General features: G+C 41.6%; 1 protein-coding gene across 1 annotated transcript in view; it reads right to left on the bottom strand.

Moving 5' to 3' along the window:
* The window catches only part of slc18a2 (solute carrier family 18 member 2), an 81,975-nt gene that overhangs the window by 10,128 nt on the left and 54,635 nt on the right, over window positions 1–17,212 (bottom strand). Inside the window, exons 10-14 of the mRNA XM_072239616.1 lie at window positions 12,692–12,787; window positions 9,701–9,779; window positions 9,338–9,389; window positions 7,501–7,564; window positions 2,933–3,052 (exon numbers count right to left, since the gene is read on the bottom strand). Of these exons, the coding sequence (XP_072095717.1) occupies window positions 2,933–3,052; window positions 7,501–7,564; window positions 9,338–9,389; window positions 9,701–9,779; window positions 12,692–12,787 (411 nt within the window). The remainder of the gene's footprint in view (window positions 1–2,932; window positions 3,053–7,500; window positions 7,565–9,337; window positions 9,390–9,700; window positions 9,780–12,691; window positions 12,788–17,212) is intronic.

Genomic DNA, 17,212 nt, shown 5'->3' with positions numbered 1-17,212 from the left:
AGGCCATTCCAGCCCTTTGATCCTCACTGCCAGCAACCCCCGACTTAACCCGAACCTAATCACGGGTTAGGTTATATTGACTAATTAACCAACTATCCAGTATGCCTTTGGACTGTGGAAGGAAACTGGAGAACCCGAAGAAAACACGCATTCCGTGGGGAGGACGCACAAGTTCCTTACAGAGGATACTGGGATTGAACTCTGACCTTCGATGCCCCAAGCTGTAACAGCGTCGCACTAACCGCTAAGTTCAATTAGTACTCAGAATTAACTCCACATTCCACCCTTGTTCTTTTCCTTTTCTGCTTGAATGGACTGGAACTTTATTACCATTGCTCAAGACAACGAGATTCTGGTGCTACTCCAGTCGATGCAAAACATATATTTACAATGCACATGGTAGAGCTTAATTTAAAACAAAATTCCCATATTTACACATAACAAATGACTTTGATAGTCCATAACACTCAAAGGCTACTGGTAAACCGGAATGCAGCATTATTCAGCTGCACAACAGCCCTCGGGAAAGCTAAGGGCTCAGGCTAATGTTTCCCACTGGAACAGGTAATCGATTAATCCAACCAGCCTCACTGGACATTTTCGTATTGTTTCTAAAGCTGTGACCCTTTTCTTGAGCATCCATGAGGAGGATACAATGCAATACTCAGGTACTTAACTCAGAGCCAATAATAGACCTAGATTTCTATTTGACTGATATTATAACTTTTTGTTTTGCCAGCTACTCTTTGAACTGACTGAACATTTAGTGTTGAATCTATTATCAACTAGAACATTTAATATCTGAAAATATTGGAGGTTAATTGCTTTCATCAGAAACCTTTGGTATTCAATTAATGTTGGCCAGAATTTGTAGAGATAGTTCCTTTGATCATTTTGATGTAAATATAAGAAATAGGAGCAGGAGTCGGCCATCTGGCCCGTCGAGCCTGCTCCGCCATTCAATAAGATCATGGCTGATCTGGCCATGGACTCATCTCCACCTACCTGCCTTTTCCTCATAACCCTTAATTCCCCCTACTATGCAAAAATCTATCCAACCTTGTCTTAAATATATTTACTGAGGTAGCTTCCACTGCTTCATTGGGCAAAGAATTACACAGGTTACCAGATCCTCTGGGAGAAGCAGTTCCTACTCATCTGAACTAAATCTACACCCCCGAATCCTGAGCTTTGTCCCCTAGTTCTAGTCTCACCACTAGTGGAAACAACATTCCTGGTCGACCTTATCTAAAATTGACAGCAGTTTCAGCACTGATACAGAGAAACCTAATGAGTCCTATCATTGCCATCAATTCCATGATATGTGAACTTTTTACCCACCACAATAAATATGGACGACATGAGACCGCAGATTCTGAGTCCGGACAAGAAGGCTGCCGGAAGAGCTCAAGGGGTCAAGCGGCATCTGTGGGGAGGGGAGAAGGAATTGTCGATGGTTCAGGTCAACACTATTAAGCATTTATTTGGCCAAGATTAACCAAATCATTAACAATTCACTGAGCTTCAGGTTTTGCTAGCATCCCCTCAAACGATGCTTATCGTGATACTATTCCAGCTTGGGGCAACAGAGCTTGGAGCTCATTTCTGACATCATCTGTAAGGAGTCAAAACATCCTCCCCATTAAATGCATGGGATTCCTCCGGGTGCTCTGGTTTCCTCCCAGAGTTCAAAAATGGACCAGTAGGTAGGTTAATTGGTCATTGTAAGTTGTCCCGTGATTAGGCTGGGGTTAAATCGGGGGATTACTGCGAGGTGTGGTTCGAAGGGCAGGAAAGGTCTATTCCACACTGTATCTCAATAAATAAATAAACGCCCTGCAAAGTGAACTTCATAGGAGAATGAACTTAAGAATAGTTTTTAAACATTGTTAGTAGTTTATCCCAACGCTTTCTTTAATATGACTAATGACTAAAATTCATGTTTTATACTTTGTGCTCAGCCTTCTGCAAGATTGCTTTCATTTTAAAGGTTGATCAGCTAACTAGTTTCCTCCTTTGACGATACAAAAATTCATCACAGATACAATGAAATCCTAATGAGATGAAATCAATACCCTAAAGATGCTAAATTGTTCTGGGTACGTTATTTGATGCAACTACAAAAACATAAATTTGGGGCCAATGCATATTCACTGGCGATGTGAAACATTTGCAAGCTTTCTTCCCAGTGGAGTCTCCAATCCAAGGATCTGAAGATGCTGGAATCTGGAGCAACAAATTATCTTCTGGGCATTCCCATTCCCCATTCTCATTCCAACATGTTGGTCCATAGCCTCCTTTTGTGTCAAGTTGTGGCCACTCTCAGGGCGGAGGAGCAACACCTTGTATTCCATCTGCCTAGCCTCCGACCTGATGGCATGAATATTGATTTCTCCTTCCAGTAATTTTTTTTCTTTACCCCTCCCTCTTCCCTGTTCTTCTATTCCCCACTTCTTACCTCTTCTCCTCACCTGCCTATCACTTCCCCCTGGTGTCCTCCTCCTTCCCTTTCTCCCGTGGTCCACTCTCCTCTCCTGTCAGGTTCCTTCCTCTCCAGCCCTTGACCTTTCCCACCCACCTGGCTTCACCTATCACCTTCTAGCTTGTCCTCCTTCCCCTCTCTACAGCTTTTTAATCGGGTACCTTCCCCCTATCTTTCCAGTCCTGAAGAAGTGTCTTGGCTCAACACATTGACTCTTTATTGATTTCCAAAGGTGCTTCCTGATCAGCTGATTTTTCCAGCATTTTGTGTGTGTGTGTGTTGCAACACACTCTTGGCAATATCTGTGGGAGGAAACGAATGTCGCCATTTTGGTTTGAAACCCTGCATCAAAACCAAATTATTTCCATTGATGCTGTTTGGCCAGGTTCCTTTTCCACACATTTTAACACATACAATCTTCTGATATGTTGCAGTGTGCTGTAAACGTACCTAATGCAAATCCCATGCAAAATGCAATATCTGCAATTGCATAAACACTTCCGTATACAGAGACATGACGCAGGTCCACTAAGTAACCCATAATTGGCATCATTGAGGAATCCACCATTCCTAAAAAGAATTAAAACATTGATTTAGGGATGACAATTCAGGAAGAGCAAGCTACCCTTTAATACCCAATGTATAATTCAATATTGTTCCTCGTTATGTACCATGTTGTATGACCTATGACCATGATTGCTCTTGGCAAATTTTTCTGCAGAAATGGTTTGCCATTGCCTTCTTCTGGGCAGTGTCCTTACAAGACGGGTGACCCCAGCCATTATCAATACTCTTCAGAGATGGTCTGCCTGGCATCAGTGGTTGCATAAACAGGGCGTGATATGCACCAGCTGCTTGTACAACCATCCACCACCTGCTCCCATGGCTTCACATGACCCTGCTCAGGGGTTAAGTAGGTGCTACACCTTGCCAAAATGTATCTCCACTCATCAGCCTATTAATTGATAGACAAATTTCTTGGTGTTCACCTGGCGGAGAATCTCTCCTGGTTCCTCAACACCAGCTCCATAGCCAAGAAAGCCCAGCAGCGTCTCTGCTTTCTGCGAAGGCTGAGAAAAGTCCATGTCCCACGCCCCATCCTCACCACATTCTACAGAGGTTGTACTGAGAGCATCCTGAGCTGCTGCATCACTGCCTGGTTCGGGAATTGAACCATCTTGGATCGCAAGACCTTTCCCCCAAGCAATCAGACTCCTCAATACTCAGGGCCTAGACTGACATCTACATCATTTATTATTATATTGTAATTTGTCCTCTACTGTGCCTATTCTCTTGTTTATTAATTATTGTACTGTCCTGCACTGTTTTGTGCACTTTATGTAGTCCTGTGTAGGTCTGTAGTCTAGTGTAGTTTTTGTGTTATCTTACATAGTCTAGTGTAGTTTTGTGTTGTTTCATGTAGCACCAGGGTCCTGGAGGAACGTTGTTTTGTTTTTACTGTGTACTGTACCAGCAGTTATGGTTGAAATGACAATAAACTTGACTTGACTTGACTTATTTAAAAGGGCAGAGGAATTTGAAATATTGCACCATTAACATAGATGTACAAAAACGTTAAAAAGCATTTGGAGCTGTATTTAGATGAGAAAGGCATAGAGGGGTATTGGCCTGTGGGCAAATCTGATTAATACACATAGCATCGTGGTTTGCATGGGTCAGGGGTACAAAGAGGGGTATAGATAGGATAGAACAAACGGGCTTTTTACACTGAGGTTGAGTGAGACTACATCTAGACTTCATGGATTAAGGGTGAAAGGCAAAATATTTAAAGGGGACAGGAGGACGAACTTCTTCACAGAGGGAGAATGTGGATGAGTTGCCAGCACAAGCAGTGGAGGCAGGTTCAATTTTAACATTTAAAGGATGTTTTGATAAGTACATGGATGATAGGGATAGGGAAGGCTATGGTCATGGTGCAGGTCGAGGTGAGTAGGTGATAAATAGTTTGGCACGGACTAGATGGGTCAAATTTTCCTTTTCTGTGCTGTAGTGTTCTATGACTCAACGATTCTAGGTGGGACAAAAGGGCCCATTTCTGTGCTCAGTGATTCTATGATGGAACCGTTTTTCCTTCTTGAATCGTTATCTGATCATCTGGATATTCCACGCATTTGCTAATTTAGGTTAGAAGTTACTTTGGTTTACCAAAATCACTCATCTTTGAAAATTGTAAGTGTCACTCCACTCTTCAAGAAGGGACAAAGGCAGAAGAAAGGAAGTTATAGGCTAGTTAGTCTCACCCTAGTGGTTGGGAAGATGTTGGAGTCGATTGTTAAAGAAGTGGTTACAGGGTACTTGGTACAGGGTACAGGGTACAAATGACGTGAGACTCATCGGTCTATAGTTCCCAGGATTTTCCCTTGTTCCATTCTTAAATAGGGATACAACATTAGCCACTCACCGGTCCTCAGGACCTTGCCTGTGGCTAGAGAGGACACAAAGAGCCCAGCAGTCACATCTTTTGCCTCCTTCAACAACCTGAGGTAAATCCTATCAAGCCCTGGGGACATATCTACCTTAATATTCATTAGGAGGCCCAACACTTCCTCCTCCTTGACCTTTAAATACCCTAACATATTTATACACTCAGCACCGATCTCCTGGTCCTCCATATCCTTTTCCTTGGTAAATACTGTGGCAAAGTAATCAATAAGTACCCCACTCACAATCTCTGCATCCAAGCAAATGTTCCCCCCTTTATCAAATGGTGCCACCCTCAGTTATCCTTTTGTTCTTCACATATGCATAGAATGCCCTGGGATTGAGCTGAATCCTACTAACTAGGGTGGAGGGGAAGGTAGGTTTAAGGAATTAGAGAGGCTACAGAAGGATTTAGACAGATTAGGAGAATGGGCAAAGAAGTGACAGATGAAATACAGTGTCGGGAAGTGTACGGTCATCCACTTTGATAGAAGAAACAAAAGGGTTGACTATTTTGTAAATGGAGAGAAAATACAAAAAACTGAGATGCAAAGGGACTTGGGAGTCCGTGTGCAGGATTCCCTCAAGGTTAATTTGCAGATTGAGTTGGTGGTGAGAAAGGCAAATGTGATGTTTGGATTCATTTTAAGAGGATTGGAATGTAAAAGCAAAGATGCAATGTGAACCTTCGAACCCTCTCCAGTTCAGTATATCCTTTCTAAGATAAAGGGCCCAAAACTGCTCACAATACTCCAAGTGAGGCCTCACCAGTGCTTTATAAACTTCCAACATTACATCCTTGTCCTCTTAAAATGAATGTTAAGAACATTAGCCACTCTGTCTTCCTCATCACAGACTCAACCTGAAAATTAATCTTTAGGGACTCCTGCACAAGGACTCCAAAGTCCCTTTGCACCTCAGTTTTTTTGTAAATAGTCAACCCTTTCATTTCTTCTACCAAAGTGCATAGACATTGTATTCCATCTGTCATTTCTTTGCCCCTTCTCCTAATCTGTCTAAATTCTTCTGTAGCCTCTCTACATCCTCAAAACTAATTGCCCCTCCACTGATCTTCATATCATCAAACTTTGCAACAAAGATATCAATTCCATCATCCAAATCATGACATATAACATAAAAAGAACCAGCCCTAACACAGACCCCTGTGGAACACCACTAGTTACCAGCAGCCAACCAGGAAAGGCTCCCTTTATTCCCACTCTTTGCCTCCTGCTGATCAGCCACTGCTTTATCCATGCTAGTATCTTTCCTGAAATACCATGGGCTCATAGTTTGTTAAGCCGCGTCATGTGTGGCACCTTGTCAAAGGCCTTCTGAAAATCCAGGTGCACAATATCAAACAATTCTCCTTTGTCTATCCTGCTTGTTATTTCTTCAAAGAATTCCAACAGATTTGTCAAGCAAGATTTTCCCTTGGGGAAACCATTCTGACTACAGCTTGTTTTATCATGTGCCTCCAAATACGCTGAGACCTCGTCCTTAATAATAGACTCCAACACCTTGCAAATTACTGTGATCAGACTAACTGGCATATAATTTCCTATCTTCTGCTCCTCTCCCCTCTTCAAGAGTGACTCTTCCAGTACCATTCCAGAATCTAATGATTCTTGAAAGGCAGAGGTTGATAGGATCTTGATTTGTCAGGGCATGAAGGGATATAGAGAGATAGTATGCAAATGAGGCTGAGAGGGAAAGTGAATCAGCCATGGTGAAATGGCAGAGCAGAGTCAGCTGACCAAATGGCCTCATTCTGCCCCTAATTCTTATAGTTTCATGGTCTTCAATGTGGCTAATATTCAAGTGCATAAAATGAATAAGTTAAAATAACAATTAATCTTCTAGAATATTAGTAAATGATTGAAGCTATTTTTAATTGTCCAGACAGTAAAATCTATGTGTTTTAACACAATTCATAATGATCTGAGCACAATTCTCCAAATTTTGTTATTTGACTATTTCACTGACCTAGGGAAGAACAAGACTGGACACTAAATCTGCTGAAACAGGGACAAGGTAAGGCAACGTTTTAAATGGCGTTCTCAGCCTGAAGGCTCACGGACCCCTTGCTGAACTTTAGCAGTCCATGAGAACTCCTGAATGAGATGGAGAATCAATGTTTCTTGTTTTCCTGCATAAAAAGTGCTTGTCTTTCTTAATGTTCCATGTCCTTAACACAGTACTATATTCTAAAATGTTAATATGATATTATATGATAACTATTTTTGTGAATGGGAAAAAAGCTATAACCTAATTTGTGAATTCTGTTTCATAGATAAACCATATTTTCTAGTTCCTTAAATATCACAGGTCAGATATAATAGTAAAGTTTTTATCTCTTTGTTTGATGTGGATTCTGGACAACAACCCAACGTGTACATTTCAGTATATCTGAACCTCAGGATAACATACAAGAGTTATTTAATTTATGCCGACTTAATCATAATTGAGGTTGAACTTAACATAGACAATATCCTGTCTCATAAGATAGAGTTTCAAGCATTTCAGTTAAATCCTCAGTTAAGAAAAGATTGTCTTGCAAAGAACCTACTCCTCACCTATGGCAAAACCAACTCCAAAGTTTGGTACAATAAGTCCATAAATATTTTTGGCAAATGGCACCTGTTAATGAAACAGAGGTATTATTTATCTTGAAAACAAAACATTTTCTCTTAGTTCCTAATTTCTTCTGAAACTGCTTCTGTTCAGTTTCAGTAACAATTTCAGAATTGTAAACATCCATTCTTTGATTTATCAATGGAAGATAGGTTTGTATTTCTTGCTAGTTTTAGGTCCTTACTGCAATACGAACATTTTAATAACAGTGAGAATCAATTCTGTGTACAACGTCAACAACTATTAATATTTTGCTTTTCCAACTTTTGATGGGAAAACGTTAAACACTTAAAATGCTCGGATTAACTTGCCAATTTTAGCAGGTGGATGACTTTGCTCAGCAATGGGTTAAATGTTTTGAGATTATGGGCAAATAAAGACTGTCAAATGTCAGATTTTTGTTCATTAATGAGGGCAATACCAATTTTGGAATTGAAAATGTTTATGAATCTCCTAAAAAATAATTGTTGCCCAGACTTAATACACGTGGTTATAGAATGGATTCTAGTCAAATTATATTGAAAATATTTTCTTTCCAAGCGAATGCGACAGTGGTTCAGTGGGTAACGCTGTGTTTCATCGCTCCATTGATCCTGGTTTGATCCCAAGCTCTAATCTGTCTATGTGGGTACTGAGTGCTAAATTCTAAAGCGATTGGACAGGCTAGATGCAGGAAGATTGTTCCCGATGTTGGGAAGTCCAGAACGAGGGGTCACAGTTTGAGGATAAAGGGGAAGCCTTTTAGGACCGAGATGAGGAAAAACTTCTTCACACAGAGAGTGGTGAATCTGTGGAATTCTCTGCCACAGGAAACAGTTGAGGCCAGTTCATTGGCTATATTTAAGAGGGAGTTAGATATGGCCCTTGTGGCTAAAGGGATCGGGGGTATGGAGAGAAGGCAGGTACAGGGTTCTGAGTTGGATGATCAGCCATGATCATACTGAATGGTAGTGCAGGCTCGAAGGGCCAAATAGCCTACTCCTGCACCTATTTTCTATGTTTCTATCTTTCTTCCTGTGACTGAAGGCTTTCCTCCCATATCCCAAAGGTTGCTGGGTAACAGGATGGAGCTGATGAGCAGGAGAGAGACTCATTATAAAGAAATCATTGATAGAGTGGTGTAGACAGGGTTGGCCCATTGACTGAAGCAAATAATCGAAGGAATGGTGTAGACGGGGTTAGCCCATTGATTGAGTGAAATATTTGAGGGAATAATTGAGGGAATGGTGTAGACAGGGTTAGCCCATTGATTGAGGGAAATATTTGAGGGAATAATTGAGGGAATGGTGTAGACAGGGTTAGCTCATTGATTGAGGGAACTAATCGAGGGAATGGTGTAGACAGGGTTAGCCCATTGATTGAGGGAAATAATCGAGGGAATGGTGTAGACAGGGTTAGCCCATTGATTGAGGGAAATAATCGAGGGAATGGTATATTGAGCCCATCAAGTCTATGGTGGCTGTCAGAGAAAATATCCTCTTTCTCTGTTCCATAAATTATGATAAGTCAGGGTATACGGGTTAAAGAGCCAACACTTATTACTGTTAAAACAAAGAAATTATGCCTTAGCTGCCAAAGTTTTAAATCATAAACCACTTCCACAAATAAATACTTAACATATCTGTAAATGGACTGGAGACAGTTAGCTTAATTTGAAAGCATTAATGTATTTCAGGAAATAAACACGTCACATTTCATTACAGGACATCTAAAATAAATCTTAAATGAGACTACTTAGCCTCAGGTATTTGGTGCTCCTGTTATTGTTGCTAAACTTACACAAACAATGCTTATTCCGACGATTATCATTCCCAGCAGAGAGCACAGCCACCTGGGGAAGGAATGGGATCTGGTCAGTACAGGATTTACAGACAATGCTCATCACTTCGTTTCGAGGAGCTTGCACATCTTTAATATGGCAAGTGGCGGAGAAATGCTTTTGTCTGGTTGCTAAACCTATACATTTACTTTCATCAAATAAGCCCATATGAGTTCATTTCCTCAGCAAGTAGACATCCAGCTTAGTTGAAGATTTGAATCTCTCGATATGTATCAATCTGTTGCTTTCTTAAACTCATCAGACTCCATTGCATAGATTTTGAGAGCCGTGTTTGATAAGCGGTTCACAGGATAATTTCCTACCTGCCCATTTTGTGCGCAAGGACACCAAAGATGTTAGTTCCAATTATATACGAGACACTTGCTGGAACAAAAGCGACGCCTGCAAATCAAAACATAGCTTATCAGTATTAACGTCACTCAAACGTAATGAAATCGCTGACTGCTATTGATAACTGGAAGGGCAATAAAACGCTGCCATATGAATGAACAGTTCTCATTTCCTGTTAGGGGTTGAACTGGAATAATAGCCATTCAAAGATAATATCGGTAGTATTGTGTGAATTTTGAAACTAGTCTTTACTTTTAAACAGTTGCTTTTATTTGGTAATGCCTTCTGGAAGTGTATTGTTTACTGAAAACAATTCATACTAATATTCACTAAGTATTTGTTATGGTTAACTAATAAACATCTAAAATTTGGTCATTATATATTGGTATTTTTCTTTTTGTGGGCCAGTAGTATTATCAGCTCGACCATTCCCTTTCTCTTCTACTTTCTGGGAGAAGGTACAGGAGCTTGAAAGCACATGACGTCCAGACTTAAGAGTTTCTTCCCCACTGCAACCTGACTCCAAAGCCACAAGCACAAGCTGACTTCTTGCTCTTTCCTTTCTAGTCCTGATGAAGGGTCTCAGCCCAAAACATCGATTTTTGATTTCCTTCCACGGATGCTGCCTGACCTGCTGAGCTCCCCCATCAGTTTATGTGTGTGACTGCTTCTTTCACATGCCCTCACCCACATGCTGCTATGCTCTCATGCTCTCAGTTAGTCAGCTATTGTCACTTCAGTATTTTGTGCACTGCAATCATTGTACTTTGTGCCCATTATTGTACTTACTGTTGCAACTGGTGCTGCTTCCTCCATCAACTACACTCAATGGCCCCTCTATTAGGTACACCAGAACACAGCTCATAAATGGAAATATCTGATCAGCCAATCGTGTGGCTGCAATTCAGTTCATAAAAGCAGGCACACATGGTTCAGAGGTTCAGTTGTTGTTCAGACCAAACATCAGAATGGGGAAGGAATATGACCTAAGTGACTTTGACCGTGGAAAGACTGTTGGTGCCGGATGGGGTGGTTTGAGTATCTCTGAACCTGCTGGTCTCCTGGGATTTTCACACACAACAGTTGCTTGACTTTACAGAGAATGGTGCAAAAAAAACACCCAGTGAGTGGCAGTTCTGTGGACAAAAATGCCTTGTAAGTAAGAGAATTCAGAGGAGAATGGCCAGACTGGTTCAAGCTGAGAGTAAGGCAACAGTAACTCAAATAACCACACATTACAACAGTAGTGTGCAGAAGAGCATTTCTGAATGCACAACACATTGAACCTATATTTTATTAGAAGTTTGAGGAGATTTGGCTCGTCAACTAAAACACTTGAAAACTTCTACATTGTGGAGAGCATTCAGGGCCCCAAACAGTCCTTCCAGGTGAGGCGACACTTCACCTGTGAGTCTGTTGGGATCATCTACTGTATCCGGTGCTCCCGGTGTGGCCTCCTGTATATCAGTGAGACCCAACGTAGATTGGGAGACTGTTTCGCTGAGCACCTACGCTCCGTCGGCCAGAAGAAGGGAGACCTCCCAGAGACCACCCATTTTAATTTTACTTCCCATTCCCATTCCAATATGTCCATCCATGGCCTCCTCCACAGTAGTGATGAGGTCACATTCAAGTTGGAGAAACCACACCTTATATTCTGTCTGAGTAGCCTCCAACCTGACGGCATGAACATCGATTTCTCAAACTTCTAGTGATGACTCCCACCCGCCCTTTTGTCTTCTCCTAGCAAGTTCTGCCTACTCCACCCTTCATCTCTTTCACCAGTCAACTTCCCAGCTCTTTACTTCATCCCCCTCTCTCCCGGTTTCAACTACCACCTTGTGTTTCTGTCTGCCCTCCCCCTACCCTTTAAACCTACCCCTCATCTTTTTTTCTCCAGTCTTGCCGAAGGGTCTCAGCTCGAAACGTTGACTGTACTTTTTTCCATAGATGCTGCCTGACCTGCTGAGTTCCTCCAGCATTTTGTGTGTGTAGCTTGGAGATCATTCTGACTGGCTGCATCTGTATGACCATCTGGTATAGGGGTGGGGGGTGGGGGGTGGGTCTACAGCACAAGATTGAAGTTGGTTCCAGAACTTGTAAAATTAGTAGGCTCCATCATGGTACTAGCCTCCACAGTATCCAAAACATATTCAAGGAGAGGTGCCGCAGTAATTCCTTCATTAAGGATTCCCACCACCAAGGACATGCCCTCTTCTCATTATTACCATTGGGAAGGAGGTACAGAAGCCTGAAGGCATGCACTCTATAATTCAGGAACAGCTTCTTCCCCTCTGTCATCCGATTTCTAAATGGACATTCAACCTACGAACACTACCTCACTACTTTCTACTTCTGTTTTTATTGCACTACTGATTTTAACTTAATACACACATATATACTTAATGTAATTCATTTTTTTCTCTATTTATCATGTACTTCATTGTACTGCTGCTGTAAAGTTAACAAATTTCTCAGCATTCGTTGATGATACTAAACCTGATTCTTGGATGGGCTGCAGAAGCAGAGAGCATTCCTGTACCTAATAAAGTGGCCAGTGAGTGTATCGAACAATAAACTAATCTAATCACTTGAAAGGCCAGTGTACCTCAGACATAACAAGTATTCAACTCCTTTAGAGGCAACTCATATTCTAATTTAACAGTAAAATGTGCAACAGGCAAACCGTGTTGTAGATTTGAGTTTGGAACTAATGGAGAATTAGAAAAAGATTGCCCATGATGTTTGATGTGATGGTGCAGAAGGTACATCAAGAAGCCTTTCTCTTCTGGGTAAGTGAGACCGGAAACCAACTCCTTCAGTAGATTCATAAGATCTTCATAGTCAGTCATTGGGAAGCAATCACAATGTCTTCATTTATGATGTCTAGAGGAATTCTTCCATGGTCTTCCCTGATGATTAAGAAGGATTTCAAACAAGAAGTGGTACAAGATTATATTTACCCAGTTGCCATTTCGCTGAACACATGGTCTCCATCATCCAGATAGGCAAGGCTGGTTCCAACATGGCAATGCCCATGTTTGCAAAGCATATGGCTCCTTAGTAACAGAAACAAGTGATTAATAATGCACACCAGTTATTCATTCTTGTACATTGCCAAGAGAAGGTAATAAAATGAATTGAATTCAGAAGGACTCTTGAGAGAAATATATACTTTATCTTAAGTCATTCTAAGAAAGAAGAGACAAAATAAAATCTAGCTATGTGAGTAATCATACAAACTGTTTCTATTTTTTTCAAATTTTAATATTTAGTATTAAAAGGTTAAACCACATGTAAACAAGTCTGTTCAATTTTCAACAGGTTTAATCAAAAATGGAACACATCAATATTTGCATCACTGTTTGCCAAGATGTAATCTATTATTGCATCAAGCCAGATGATAGACTAACCTTTGAGGCACACGTAAAACCATTCAAAAATTATTACTCTTGTAAGATGTGAGAATACGTTATCATGAAAACATCTCATCTTAGTCTCACATGAATACCACGTCCAATCTACAGAAATATTGGCTGCATTTATATACTACTGACCTGAGATTCAGTTATCAAGTGACAAGACTACCTTAAATGTACAGTAGAGTTAATGTCAAGAGTGTGATATTTATACAGCAAGCCTACTGAGCCCATGTTAATTAGATTTTGTATCAAGGCAATATTCATATCTTTACGTCACAAAATACACAGCAATTGAACTTTGGAAAGTGAAGTAATGAGAAACAAATTGCAAGAAATTCAAGCAGATCAGGAAGTAACAATAGAGAGGGAGGCAGTGAATCTTTCAGGTCAATGACTGGAAGATTTTCATCATTAAGGACTCTCACCACACCAGACATTCTCTTCCTCATTACTACCATCACGGAGGAGGCACAGGAGCCTAAAGACCCACACTCAACATTTGAGGAACTGCACCTTCTTCTCTACCATCGGAATTGTGAATGATTCATGAATCTATGACAACTCTTTCACTGTTCCTCTTTCGCACTCTTTATTTACATATTTATTTTACTTACAATAATGTTTCTGCTTTGCACTGAACTTCAGCAACAAAACAAATTTCATGACATACTGTATGCCAGTGAAAATAAACCTGATTCTGATTTTCCGCAGAACTTAGAAATTCCATGATCAACTAGTTTATTTTTTTTAACCAATATGCATTTTATTCATGGAGCAGACCAACAAGCAGCAAATATTATTATAGAACAATGCACAGCAGTTTAAATGGAATAACATTTTATTGGAAAAGAGACATGAAAGACGACAAAAGTGGATCCTTCCTAACTTAGGGAGATATTTTTGGTCTGTAAATTCCAGTGTCCATCCTCTCCAGGTTACTATTGGGATTGAAGTCCTCTGGAACACTGCTGACCATCTCACCCCAGTTAGACCAAGTCTCTCATTCGTAATGTCTGTCACAATACAATAGCAGACTTCCTGTTTTAAGAGTCCACCAGTCAAAAGTTTGTGTGTGTATGGGGTGGACAGGGTTAGGGGTAGCACCTGTGGTGAATGGGCTTATTGTGTCCATTCTGGGGCAGAATGTCCTTTGACCCCCACTGGACACTCTGCTCTCACCTGTGGCTCCAATAGCTGCTACACCCAGTACACCACTTCAACAGGCAGGCTAAACCAGGTGAGGGTAGCCAGTGGCCTCATACCTCAGTGAGATAGGGACATGTTTGTCCCAGCATGCTAAGTCAACTCTGGCAGACTGGGTGGATAAAATCTGCAGTGGGATCCAACAGCTGGGAAGGCAGTTCTGCAACACTATGTGGAGAGCACAGAGGAAGTCACGGTGATCCACTGCAATTGAGGAAGACCCTTGTTTGTGACACATGTTTGTACCACTAGATCTGGACGTCTGAGGACAAGAGAGTGGAACTGGCCTGGTGAAACTCCTTTTCTTTAGTAGAAAACTCTTCTGCACAGGTTTCCAGTTCTCATCAGATATGATGGACATCCACTTGTCATAAGTTCAAAGATGTCTGCCACAAAATAAATCTGGTTGTTCATCCCCAAATTTGCACTGAATATTTAAGACTTGCCACTAACCCTTAACTATCCAGAAACAACTTCTTGTTCTATTGACCTATGATTAATCTGAGGCATAAAAATAACCCTGACATTCAGGGTCAGAATTTCAATGGGAAACAGGATTTTTGTCCATCCATATTTGGGCTAATGGCAATTTCCCACTGGATGCAGGCCAACCTGAAAGAAAGGGAAGGGGTGGATCCAGAGAGGAACTTCCCCACTTCTTTGCAAGTGTTCCAGTGATGGGAAGAAGTAGGGTTAAAAAGTCATATTATACGTACTGTAAGTAAGCCCACCACGTTGTTGCAAGCACCTATCCACTTTAGTCCCATTTACCAACACCTTAGCAATTGAAACGTTCACCCACACACAAGGAAATCTGCAGACGCTGGAATTTCAAGCAACACACATAAAAGTTGCTGGTGAACGCAGCAGGCCAGGCAGCATCTCTAGGAAGAGGTACAGTCGACGTTTCGGGCCGAGACCCTTTGTCAGGACTAACTGAAAGAAGAGCTAGTAAGAGATTTGAAAGTGGGAGGGGGAGGGGGAGATCCGAAATGATAGGCGGAGACAGGAGGGGGAGGGATGGAGCCAAGAGCTGGACAGGTGATTGGCAAAAGGGATATGAGAGGATCATGGGACAGGAGGCCCAGGGAGAACGAAAAGGGAGGTGGGGCAAGAGGTATAGTCAGAGGGACAGAGGGAGTAAAAGGAGAGAGAGAGAAAGAATGTGTGTATATAAATAAATAACGGATGGGGTACAAGGGGGAGGTGGGGCATTAGCGGAAGTTTGAGAAGTCAATGTTCATGCCATCAGGTTGGAGGCTACCCAGATGGAATATAAGGTGTTGTTCCTCCAACCTGAGTGTGGCTTCATCTTGACAGTAGAGGAGGCCGTGGATAGACGTATCAGAATGGGAATGGGACGTGGAATTAAAATGTGTGGCCACTGGGAGATCCTGCTTTCTCTGGCAGACAGAGCGTAGATGTTCAGTGAAACGATCTCCCAGTCTGCGTTGGGTCTCGCCAATATATAGAAGGCCACATCGGGAGCACCGGACGCAGTATATCACCCCAGTCCTTTCAGGTGAGGTGACTACAAGTGCTACACATGCCCTTACACTTCCTCCCTCGCTACCATTCAGGGCCCCAGACAGTCCTTCCAGGTGAGGCGACACTTCACCTGTGAGTCGGCTAGGGTGATATACTGTGTCCAGTGCTCCTGATGTGGCCGTCTATATATTGGCAAGACCCGACACAGACCGGGAGATCGTTTCGCTGAACACCTACGCTCTATAATTATAATGCTAATTATAACCATGAACATACTAGATTGTTATAAGAGTTTGAGCAGTTCACTAGAGAAGACAGTCAACACGTTTATCTTGTCTGGCCTATATGTAACTCAGACCCAGAGCAAAATGGCTGAATCCCAATATGGTTGTCCCCTGAAATTGCCCGTCAAGTCACCCAATTCAGGTGCAGTTACGAGGCAGCAATAAATTCTGGCTTTGCAGTGACATGCCAATTACATGAATATCTAAAAAAAATGGAATTAAAGAAAACAGAGTAAAACTTATTTTGAAATAAAATTGTATATATGATAAGCTGCCAAAGAAAATATTTGAGGCAAGTATAATAGTATCAGGTAAGAAGCTGTTGAATAGGTACCTGGTGGGACAGGGCTTAGAGAGACTCTGGCTGGACACAGGGTATTAGGATTAACGGGATAGTCGCTATTGTTGGCATGGGTCAGTGGGCTGAAAGGCCTGAATTCATGGTGTATTGCTCAATGACTCTAAACCCCTTTCTGTCCAAAGCAACTATAGTTTTCAGCTAACTTTCTAACTTTTCCCCTAAAATACTTTGTTCCACTTGGAGTTGGTTGTTTTTGACCACCTCTGAGGAATAGATTTATTTATTTACAGCTGCCATGTGGAACAGGCCCTTCCAGCCCTTCGAGCTGCACCACGCAGCAACCCCCAATCTAACACGAGCCTAATCACAGGACAACTCACAGTGACCAGTTAACCTACTGACTGGTATGTCTTTGGACTGCGGGAGGAAACTGGAGTACCGGGGGAAACCTGCACATTCCATGGGGAGGACGTACAGACTCTTTACAGATGACGTCAGAGTTGAACTCTGAACTCCCACGCCTTGAGCTGTAACAGCGTTGCACTAACCGCTACACTACCACGGTGCCCAAAAAATTACTGCAAGGTGCAACATGCAAATTGATGGACTTTGGGATAAGAAAATAACATTCAAGATTTGTGATTCTTTATTGCTGTTCTTCAGTACACGAATGTAAAGGAGACAAAATGATCGTAACTCTGGATCAAAAAACACAATAAATATAAATATAAAACGTATAATATTAGCTTATATACTTATACTGATTTGAAGACACACACAATGTAT

The sequence above is a fragment of the Mobula birostris genome, chromosome 21 (genome assembly GCF_030028105.1).
Source record: "Mobula birostris isolate sMobBir1 chromosome 21, sMobBir1.hap1, whole genome shotgun sequence".
Classification (NCBI taxonomy): Eukaryota; Metazoa; Chordata; class Chondrichthyes; order Myliobatiformes; family Myliobatidae; genus Mobula; species Mobula birostris.
The sequence above is the reverse complement of the archived record's forward strand: the minus strand, read 5'-3'. Positions and strand labels throughout refer to the sequence as shown.